Source organism: Nymphaea colorata, chromosome 5 (assembly GCF_008831285.2).
Source record: "Nymphaea colorata isolate Beijing-Zhang1983 chromosome 5, ASM883128v2, whole genome shotgun sequence".
Lineage (NCBI taxonomy): Eukaryota > Viridiplantae > Streptophyta > Magnoliopsida > Nymphaeales > Nymphaeaceae > Nymphaea > Nymphaea colorata.
The window spans coordinates 18,670,160-18,681,022 of NC_045142.1; the positions used below are offsets into that span (position 1 = coordinate 18,670,160).

General features: G+C 38.1%; 1 protein-coding gene across 2 annotated transcripts; it reads left to right on the plus strand.

Moving 5' to 3' along the window:
* The first annotated feature begins 1,545 nt into the window (after positions 1–1,545).
* LOC116254868 (acyl-CoA-binding domain-containing protein 6) lies at positions 1,546–10,863 on the plus strand. 2 transcript variants are annotated; one of them, XM_031630484.2, is made up of 17 exons: positions 1,546–1,803; positions 1,962–2,069; positions 2,937–3,015; positions 3,186–3,350; positions 3,474–3,551; positions 3,755–3,865; positions 4,015–4,081; positions 4,176–4,237; positions 4,528–4,667; positions 4,860–4,986; positions 5,124–5,238; positions 6,150–6,238; positions 7,794–7,877; positions 8,125–8,472; positions 9,338–9,856; positions 9,992–10,051; positions 10,358–10,863. In XM_031630484.2, the coding sequence occupies exons 2-17, from the start codon at positions 2,032–2,034 to the stop codon at positions 10,436–10,438; spliced, it is 2,163 nt and encodes a 720-aa protein (XP_031486344.1). In that variant the 5' UTR covers positions 1,546–1,803; positions 1,962–2,031; the 3' UTR covers positions 10,439–10,863. The 2 variants fall into 2 exon arrangements, with proteins under 2 accessions (XP_031486344.1, XP_031486345.1); XM_031630485.2 differs by lacking the exons at positions 1,546–1,803; positions 1,962–2,069; positions 2,937–3,015 and having other exon boundaries at positions 3,214–3,350; positions 3,481–3,551.

Here is a 10,863-nt window from a genome sequence, read left to right on the forward strand (position 1 = left end):
TTACCCCTATCTCTCCCTTTGTAATATTTATATATTATTATATTCTATCTCTTTGTAATATTTATATATGATTATATTTTATAAAAGGAGAGAAAGAGAACCTGAATCTACCTAAATTTTACCAGCGGAGAATAAGACAAAGAAGAGCATTCACGGGCTAAACATCAAAACGCTTCCCAGGCCTCCCTTGTTCGACCGGAGACATCACCGTGCCTGTCTCTCTGATTCATCCACACGCAGCCAGTGGCGACCTTGTTATTTCCTCCTCCCTTTTGGGCATTCAAATGTTCCTCCGTACCCCAGCACCTGCAGCGGAAAAGTTTTAGGAAAGCGAGGCGACCGGCAGCGACGTACCCACAAATTTTTATGGACGGAAAAGCCCCTTGTCCTAATACGAAATAGCGGGACTGTCACTTCCAGGTCAATCAGAAGCTGTTGCGAAGTTCTGTCCCAACTTTCAAAGACGATGACGGTCCGATCAGAAAGATACTTTCCAATAACAAAAATGCCCCTAATTTCATATCGAATTTGCCTATTCCCTAGCTCCAATAATTGGCAAGCTAGGGAGAGAGTTCCTTTAAGTTTTAAGGGCCAACTAGACTTTATGCCAACCATCAACAACTAGAGACAGCTCTTAACTTAAATATTGCAAGTATTTGAAGCTTTTCATTCAATCATAGTAGATATCCAAAGCTTTCACTTGAGTTGTTTAAGCTTGTCACTGTGTATCCAAAAGATGGCACTTATGGTTTCTTTAGTTCATCTTCAACACGTATGAAGATCAAAGACAAGAGTGATGTAATTTGTTTGCCAAAGATAGATCTTCGATAAACTGGAGCCCCGCTTTTTATTTAAACAAGTGTTGTAAGCTCTTTAAGTTTTTCATTCGATTGTAATCAAGATCCAATGCTTTCATTTGAGTTGCTTATCACGCGGTATAATAGAAAAAGCAGATGTGCCCATCAGATGCCGTTGCTAGCTTTCGGGATTCAATACTATATTCCATGAGTTTCCCAAATCCAGCACCATCTTCCATGAGAAGATAAACCAAGAACAAGTATTTTCACTTTTTTTTTTTTACAAAAAACCAAACTTGGTCTTGACATGTATTTATATCATAGATAGACATAAAAAATATGATTTAGAGATGTTGTTTTTGAGTGAGCAAAATGTTAACAATTCCCTTTCTTCTTCTTTCTTGAGTTTTGGGCTAATTGGGGACTTTGAATAGGGTATGATAAAATGTTGTGATCTTACTTTAAGTAAGACCTATAAAAAAAATAATAATAAACAGACGACGACGTGCTTTCCTGTTGCCTGACCACCTAGCCACATCGTTATTTATTTTGATAGTGACGGTGCCAGGAAAAATCAGAGCTAACCTTTGGGCTAAACCGATTGATCTTCGATCAACAACCTACCAGGTTCTGTAAGGCAATTTAGTAATTTTTTATAGGAAAGAGAAAAGTTTGCAGATCCTTTATTGACCTTGAGGATTATTACTGTCAGAACTCTCCTTTCTCACTCCATACGTTGGGGATTGTTACTGTCAAAACTCAAAAAGTCACCTTTCTCTCTCCATCGCATTTCTCACCCATCTTTGTAACTCGATGTCTGACTGTGAGTGGGTCTGCACCTCGTTAATAGCTGAAAGGTGGAAGGTGGTGGCTCTTTCTTGCGCAGGCCGCTCCTTTATTTCTTCGCCTCTCCTGGCACCATTACCAACGAACTCTCTTCCCCAACAAGTGAAAATCTCACTATGGTTGCTTTTTTTGTTTCATTTGGAGACCATGGTGCTCATTGGTAGGATTCTGTTGCTATTTTTTCTGTGTTTCCAGTGTTTGTTTTCTAGCCTAGAGCTCAAAATGCACCATTAAGCCACCTTCTTCACCAAATTTACTTGTCCCTTTGTCTCTCTCCGTTTTGGGGTTTACTGAGATGGGTATTCCTTCTCTATATAGAGTAAGGAGGGCTGGTTCCGTCTGTGGAAGGTGAATGGTGGGTTTGGAGGAGGAGTTCGCATAGACAGAGATGTTTGGGTTTTCAAGAAGGCGGATACGTATAGGAAGGTGAGCTCTTCTGTTGTCTCCCTTTCTTGGTTGGATTTTGTGTTGTCATTTAAGTTTAGATGGGGCTTGCAACAAATTTTCTTATTTAAAAATGTTTTCTGAAGAATGTTGCTTTGGCGATGAATGACCCATCAAGCACAAAGGGAAGAAATTTTGAACTGGGTCGTAAGAGTTCTCTCTTTGTTGAACTAGTGTTGTTCATTCTTGGTTTTATGTACGGTGTTGCTTCTTTTGTTGGGGCTTTATAGTATGTTGAGGGTTTTTTAGGTTTGATATTTTTTCCAGCGATGGCGTTATGGTAATTTCGGAGCGGGTGAATGAAACATCCTTTTGTTTTTGCATCTATAAATGGAAAGAATGGTCTGTTAACTAAAAAACTGGAAAAGAACTTGCAATTCATTATGCTGAAGTGCAATGGAGCAAATTGAGGCTCACGAGTTCTAGAAAGGAAACCTGCTTATGTATGGAAGGAGAGAACAGTAAATATAGTGTATAATATCTTGGTTATGTGGCTTCTCTTTATGGTAGTCCAATAATTCCTGTAATTTATGAACAGGAAAATGCATTCTCGCACCCATTCGACCTGGTTGTAGAACAAATCACTTAAAATGGTGGTTTTCTGGACATTGTCCTGTTGTTATTCTACTTAAATGGACAGAGATGGTATCATTTGCTTTCACATCCTGCGTCAGTGCACTGCTGGGTTTCTCCTCTTAATGTGTCCTTGAGCTATGAATCTTCACACCGGTCTTTGCACTGCCTTTTTTTTGTTTCTGATAAAAAAACCTTGTGATGTTTGCTGTCCAATCATCTTCTGGTTTGACTGTATGTGCAGATTCTCAACATTGTCTTCTTTTCTTGTTTCAGATTGAAGGTACAGCTTGCAGATTCTACTCAGGGACTTAGGAGCCCTGTGCGGCATACCAAACGGCTCAGTCATGCCAATGTAAGTCTCTGTACTATGCATAGGTATTTGTGTGGCTGTTCTTCTATCAATGAGTAGACAAATAGGATACATAGATTGAAAGTACACAGTTATACCTAGTTACAAGTCTGTTTTCACTTATTTTATTACATTATAGTCAAAACTAGCAATTTAAATTTGAATTCATGCAGGGAGAAAATGTTGCATCAGCGAACACCCATGCAGTTGAGTCAAATCCAGGTGAATTTGATAATCCATCTTTGCCGGAAGTTAATGTCACCAAATGTACGTTTGGTAGCTCCAAGAACTGGACAGAGCTGCCCACCAGTGGGGAAAAGCCTACAGCTCGTTTCAGTGTAAGAGATTGTAACTGTTAATGTCATAAGTTTTACCTGTCAACTTGATGATTTTGTCTCATCATGAACATATGTTCATGTTGGGGCTTTAAGGGCAGACGATGAAATTACATTTTTGAATAGCATGCAGCAACTGTAACTGGAAGTAAGATGGTGCTGGTTGGTGGTGATTCAGGCCAGGGGTTATTGGATGATGTTCAGGTAGTTTGCAGATTTTTTGTGTAATGTGTAGTTTGACGATCTCATTGTACTTTGTAGTACACCTTTCACAGAAGAGACACTAACCTTGCATGCAAATGACTGAGGATTTTCTTTGATTCCTGTTTTCTTTAGTGGGTTTCTTATCATTGATATTTCTCTAAAACTTGCTTTTGAAGTCTTCTTTTTTTTTTTTCATTGCTTAGATTTTGGACTTCAACAAACTTACATGGTCAACAACAAAGGTTGCTCCAAAAGCCTTTTTTACGCCATCCAGTCTCCCATCAAAGGTTCCTCCATGTAAAGGACACAGTCTGGTTAGTTATTTTACATCTCTATTTACCTATCTCATTTTTTACGTATAAATAAACTGTAATTGGGCAAAACACAGTTTAGCCTGAAATGGATGGGTACTGAGGTATTTGACATTTGAATATCTAAGTTTACAACTTTTTGAGCTGACCAGGTCTCATGGGGAAAAAAGATTCTTTTGATTGGAGGAAAGAGCAATCCCACGTGTGAGAGAGTTTCAGGTTGAACCAAGAAGCTCTCTTATGTTTCATATCAATTTGGATCTTTCAAGTTAGCTGTTATGTTTGACTGAATCTCAAATTTCATGTGTCCCAGTTTGGGCTTTTGATATAGAGACTGAATGCTGGTCATGTGTCGAAGCAAAAGGTGATATTCCGGTAAGCCCTCAGACTTGGCACTAGAATATTTTGTATATGGGAGAGACAGAAGTAATTGTCTGGGTAGCAATTCATTAAATGCAGTCACTAGTTATTGCCTTTATGTATCTTCCAGTCTTTGGAAGTGGTGTCCTGTGCAAGGCATTATGAATGCACTTCATGTTTTTTGTGATGACGTCTAAGATCCTCGCTTAACATTTTTTTTTTTTGAGCCTCGTTATATGGTCGTCTAGATTATATTATACTTTTCTATATAAATCATGTTCTAAATTTATTTGCTAGAGTTGCAGGTGGCCCGTAGCGGACATTCTGTGACAAGATCGGGTTCTGTTTTGATCCTTTTTGGTGGTGAAGATGTCAAAGGAAGGAAATTAAATGATCTTCATATGTTTGATCTCAAGTCTTTCATGTGGCTTCCTTTACATTATACGTGAGTATAAGTTCTGATTCATTGCTTGGTCATTGATGTACTTCATTTGGTCCAAAATCATTTAATTGCGTATCTGTTTGTTCTTTGATGGACCAATAAGTGTTTGTATGTGTAGTGTTAATCGGCATACATGTAACCATTTTTAGACAGCTGATCAACTGATTGCATTTATGTTTTAAAAATTTTGCGCAGTGGAACAGGACCTTCAGCAAGGTCAAACCATGTTGCTGCTCTTTACGATGATAAAACACTTATCATATTTGGTGGTGCTGCAAAATCCAGGATCCTGAATGACCTATATTCACTTGATTTTGAGACAGTATGTAGTCATTTATTTGTGGATTTTTGAAGTCATGTTGTTTCTCTGACTTTTTCTCTTACTTCCAATAACAACATTCCATACAGAACAGTTCTTCCATCCTCTTCTTCCTTATATATACTCATTTCTTTCCTCAGATGGTCTGGTCAAGACTTAAGACTCGAGGTTTTCATCCATCTCCAAGAGCAGGATGCTGTGGTGTTTTATGTGGCACCAAATGGTACATAACAGGGGGTGGAAGCAGGAAAAAGAGTATGTATACCTTATTCTGCTATCAAGGAATGCATCATGCTGTTTAATTTTTATTATTTCACCATTGAAGTACCACTTCTTCAGTGACCTCTATTGCACATAATAAGCATCTTATCTCATTACTGTTGGTTTTTCATACAGTGCAAGCATGCTGCCATGATGTAGTTGATCTATTGTGCCATCCATAATTTTGTAAATTCTTTCATAAGAATGCATACATTATGTGGCATTCCAACAATAAATCTTTACAGTCCTCTTTGCATGATCTCCATCTTCCAGGTTGCATTGTGAAGCAACTAATACGTCAATTGATAGGATGAGACTTGGATAAGTGATATGACTAGACTTAGTGATCATTCTGGGGATTGGAAGGGCTTGGTCTCCATTTTGTTTATCCATCCATCTGCAACCTTTAGTTTATATGTAACAGCTATCAGCAATAGTAACGCCTCATTGAAAAAGAGCATATGTTTTAAGAAGAATTAAACTGGCCAGAACATATAATAACAGTTAACTGAGTGTAGTGTGTAAACAGTACATCATTTTACATGTTTAGGGAAATGTCTCACAGTCTCACTAGCTACTAGATCTGGCATATTAGCCTACTCACCTCAGTTGAATCAGCACATTGTTTTGATGGAAGTCAAAGAAGAGTCCTTTTTGCGTACTTTAAACCCTCAGGGAACTAGATGCCTACTGGAGAATAATCTCCTTCACAGCGATGTAGAAATTTCTAATTCCTTATGTTTGGCAACTGCTGACTGACGTGCAGATGCTTGGAGATATAAAGTGCATTTATAAAGCTCATTTTACCATGTTCCAAACATGTTCTCTGCAATCCTTATGTTTGCTGAAGGATTCGAGTGTTGAAGATTTAACTATTGATTTTAACTCCTACAACATGGATGCAGGGTATGCAGAGACATTGGTCTTCGATGTGCTGAAGGTTGAGTGGTCTGTATCTGCAACTGCATCATCTTCCTCTGTCACGACTAACAAGGTTTGGACTTCCTTTATGAACAAATACAGGCAGTAGTTGAATTTTTTGGTTCATCAATGCCTAAATGTTTTAAATCTTTACTAAGATACTTAGTGGTTATATCTGACATTTAATTGAACTGACTTGTACAAAGGGTAACATGTCCTTTACATGCATGGTCACATAATTTCAATAATGAGGTAGAAAAAGTAACTTGTGTTGTGCAGGAGTTTAAGGGTGAATTATAAATTTAAGTATGGTGACGGTTTATTTTTGGTGATTTAAGGTTTGTCCTGTGGGCACAAAATTTTTCTTCGTTCTTAGGAAAACACATGTTTGGTGTAATTCAGATTGACTTCAGAATTCAGATGATAAACATTTTTTTCATGGTTATCCATTTTCCCAAGTTTCATAATGTCCAGAGAGCCTGTTAAGACATGATTAGCAAGTTCATTACAGCCTCTCTCCCCCTCTCATTTTATTTTTGGAAAATTTTGGAAAACACAACTACAAAATTGCAGATAATGAAAAACACACCTATTTTTTCAATATTTTAAAAATACACTTAAGTTTTTCGCTGTAATAAAAGATAATGTTCCTTTAACGTATATTTTGTAGGATAATGAGATAAAATGACTAGAATTATTCTCGATGTAAGCAGGTTTTCGTGTTGCTAGTTTCTACTAGCCTTTTTTACTGTCCCAGTAATCAAAATTAGTTATTTTTCATACATATGACAAGTAATTAGGTGGTCTTTCACTAATGCTAGAAAGTTATGCAAGAGAAACCTGGCTGTCTTTGTGAAGTTTGTTATGCTTTTTATGTCTTTTTTTAGAGGGAAAAAGTATTAATTTTTTTCACTAATTCATTGACTTGACTAAGATGAGCTTATAGATCATTTTGATTAACCACAGAAAAGCTGAGGGTCTTAAAAATATAGGAAGGTTTACTGTATTTCTACTTGTAGTAGATTCATTAAGTGTTTCCAAAAAAAATCCATATTTGATACTAAAATGAATAAATATACAATTGGTGCCATTCAATATGGACAACGTAGCTATAGTTTGGAGGTTGCTTACATACCTAATGCTATTGTTATAGTCTTGAGAAAAGAAAACACTTGGTTTTTATGGCCTCTGCCACCTGAACACACCTGAAGAAAAAATTTACCCTAGGATATGGTTGATATGTACTACCCAATCGCTGTGGCTAAGCATTGATAGTTTGTAATTCCTCAATTGGGACTGGCCCCAGGATTTGCTGTTTATATATGTTTTTTTCTTGTTTAATCTCTTTTATGTATATCCTGGGAAGAAGAATCCTGATGAAAATGCTCTTTCCTTGAATAGACCATGAACTGAACGATTGACTTAAGTCAGGCACATCCTTCGTGGTCACTTTTTAAGACAAAGCTGGTCCTGTGTCCACCTTCATTTGTTAGATTTTCAGTTTGCTACATGTAGGCATGGGTTGAATTATGCTTTCACCAATATGTTCAAGCAAGTTTTCGGCACCAGTAATTTTTCTTTTCTTTTCAACTAAACTTAACATGATCCTTGTCCGTATCCTAATACAGGGATTCAGTCTGGTGCTTATTCAGCACAAAGAGAAGAGCTTCCTTGTTGCTTTTGGAGGGAGTAAGAAGGAACCATCTAATCAGGTTATGTGAATGGATCTCTCTCTCTCTCTCTCTCTCTCTCTCTTTCTCTCTCTCTCTCTATGTATCTATCTATCTATCTATCTATCTTAAGTGCATCTCCGTGTGTCAACATGCATACATGTTTATCTTGTTCCTTCTATAAGATGATTTTGTGCTCATAGGCACAATATGTACAACCTGGGTTGGGAGTTCTGACCATCAGGGCAATAGTGCAATCTAATAGTTAAACCTTGATGGATTTTTACAGGTTGAGGTATTTATGATTGAGCAGAGCAAGCAGTCAATGTGCCTGAGATCAGCACCAGAAAAGTGTTCTTTGCCAGTTGATAATTGTTCAAAGATTGTATCCCCTTCATGTCCAATTGATAGTATTGCAAAGCAGAACTTGAAGTCTGCACTGGAACAAAATGGTTCCAGTAGGAAATCTCTTTCAGAATCATCTATGGATCAGAACCCCGCATCTGGCAATATCTCTCTCCGCAAGCAATTTCACCATGAGGAGTGCAGCTTGCAAATGAAAATGCAGAAAGAACTTGAAGAAGATAGAAATAGGGAGTGGAATGATAATTCATTGCAAAGTAATGCCCCGGCACAGGTATGACAGGAAATTTGTCCTTTCCATGAACAAAAAGAATAGATCATCTAGCAGGTGTCATACAACCCTATAGGGACTTCACAAGAGACTATTTTCCATTCTGAACCAGCAGCCTGAATGTTGCTGCAACTTATAGAGTGGAGATCAGGATGGGGCTTTAATAAGAGATCTTGTCTACCTTGAGTCTGTTTGCAGCAGTAAGGTTTTTGAAAAGATGGATCTGTCTTAATTTTCTTGCGAAACACATCTCTCTCTCTCTCTCTCTCTCTCTCTCTATATATATATATATATATATATATATCGCACACACCTGCACAGACACAAACGTGCATACATGCGCATGTACAGATATCTTAATATGCACAAATGCAGATGTGAAAACTCCTCCTAGAGGTACATGTAAAAGCCAAAAAATATTGTCATAGGGTTATTCCATTTGTCTCCAATTTTTTATTAACTAACCCATCTAAAAAAACTTTATGGGATGCAATTTAGTATATCAATGACACACAGAGCAGACCATATCTCTGCTGGAACATGTCAAAGGTTGTGGTTTGTCTAACCTTGACCAGACATTCCATTTGTCTCCAATTTTTTATTAACCAACTCATCTGAAAAAACTTTATGGGATGTCATTTAGTATATCAATGACCCACAGATTAGACCACATCTCTGCTGGAACATGTCAAAAGTTGTGGTTTCTCTAACCTTGATCAGACGTGCTTACATACATACCAGGGGAGTGATATGATATATACGAGAATACATTTATGCTTAGAAATCAGAAGGGAACAAATGTATGTGTGCATCCAGACTTGTTAAATACCATTAGATGTGTTTTTCACATGCTTGTATGGTCTTGCAGAAAACAAAACCTGTGGACTCAATGCTTGAAATGGCTGCTACCAAAGGCATCATGAATGCTGACCATGATTCACCATTCTCTTTTGATTATGAGAACATTAGAGATTACCAAAAGCAAGCAAATTTAAATGCATCCCTGGAAGATGATGCTATACCGCTGCAAGAAATTGATGAGAAAACTGGCAGTTCAACTGGCCCTGCAAATGTATGTGAACTTTATGAAGCAAAATTAGCGGCAACATTAAGGAAGAATAGTTCTTTGGAGGGTCAGCTTTCAGCAGCATTGGCAAGTCGAGAAGCAATGGAGAAATACCTTTCTACTGTAATCAAGAGCAGGCAGGAGATGGAGAAAAAGCTGGCTGATTCCATGAAGGAGATAGATTTGCTTAAGGAGAAGTTGGCATCTGCAGAACTGGCACAAGAAGAGGCCAACAGCTTGTCAAACATTGTCCACTCCGACAATGTCCGCCTGGAGCATGACGTTGCATTCCTTAAAGCAGTCTTAGATGACACCCAGAAGGTGAGACCGTGAGAGCATTAAGTGTTCTCTTCATATTAGAACCTTGTTTGTGCCCTCAATTCTCTCTTCTTTTCGTTAGTGCACTGCCAATTTTTTGTATAATTCATTGCATGTTATTTCCAAATTCCAATGTAGGAGCTGCACTCTACGAGAGGGGTGCTGGCTGGTGAAAGAGCAAGAGCGTTCCAGCTGCAGGTAAATTTTATGTCCGATGCGTACTGTGATGATCTTTAATCACTGTCAAGCTCTAAGTCACTGGTTTTGGGTCCTAAGACAGTGGCCCTTCAGCCAAAATGTACACAAGATAGTACTGTCCTCAGTTTTCCCCTCTGCACACAAAATGTGGAGCCCCACTGGGTGTGGCCCTCTGATTGATACGTTGCCTGTTCACACCCTATCGATGTTAATCCTGTTTGGTTTAGCTGATAACCTTTCTTACAATTCTGCCTTTTCTTAGTAGTTTGCATTTGTTACTGGCTCAACTTGTGTTCATATATGCAGGTTGAGGTCTTCCATCTTAAACAAAGGTTACAGTCACTCGAGAACAGGGCACCTACTCCAAGGAAACCATTTAATGTATAATGACTTAGCCCTGCTAGATGTCCAGTGGCATTTGACTTTTTGCAGCTGAGCTTTGAGGTAACATGCTTGATTTGGGTTGGCTGATGATGGACTCACCCTGTTCTTTGTTTTTTGGTAGCGAGCATACTGTAAAGTGTAAGTTGACTTCAGAATTTGTCTAGAGTCAGAATGAGACACTGTGGTTCTTCCCTGTGTGCAATGTCAGTGAGCAGGTTAATAAAGAGGTTGAGATAAGAAATGAGCGCCATGAAATCTGTACTTTGCAGCGAGAAATTGTTGCAACATTTTCTCTATCTTCTTTTGTAGACAGGCCAGCATTTTTTGCTTCTGTAAATAAGTATGCATGTGCTGTGCCTCCTCTGCTTCATGTTGGTTGCACTAGTTGGTATCAGTCTCCATAAATGAAATGATATTATAATTTTGTA

Coding starts and splice junctions, on each gene's coding strand:
- LOC116254868 (XM_031630484.2), top strand. CDS start 2,032: ATGTTTGGGTTTTCAAGAAGGCGGATACGTATAGGAAG. Junction 5,239..6,149: donor GGGTGGAAGCAGGAAAAAGA/GTATGTATACCT, acceptor ACATGGATGCAG/GGTATGCAGAGACATTGGTC. Junction 6,239..7,793: donor CCTCTGTCACGACTAACAAG/GTTTGGACTTCC, acceptor ATCCTAATACAG/GGATTCAGTCTGGTGCTTAT.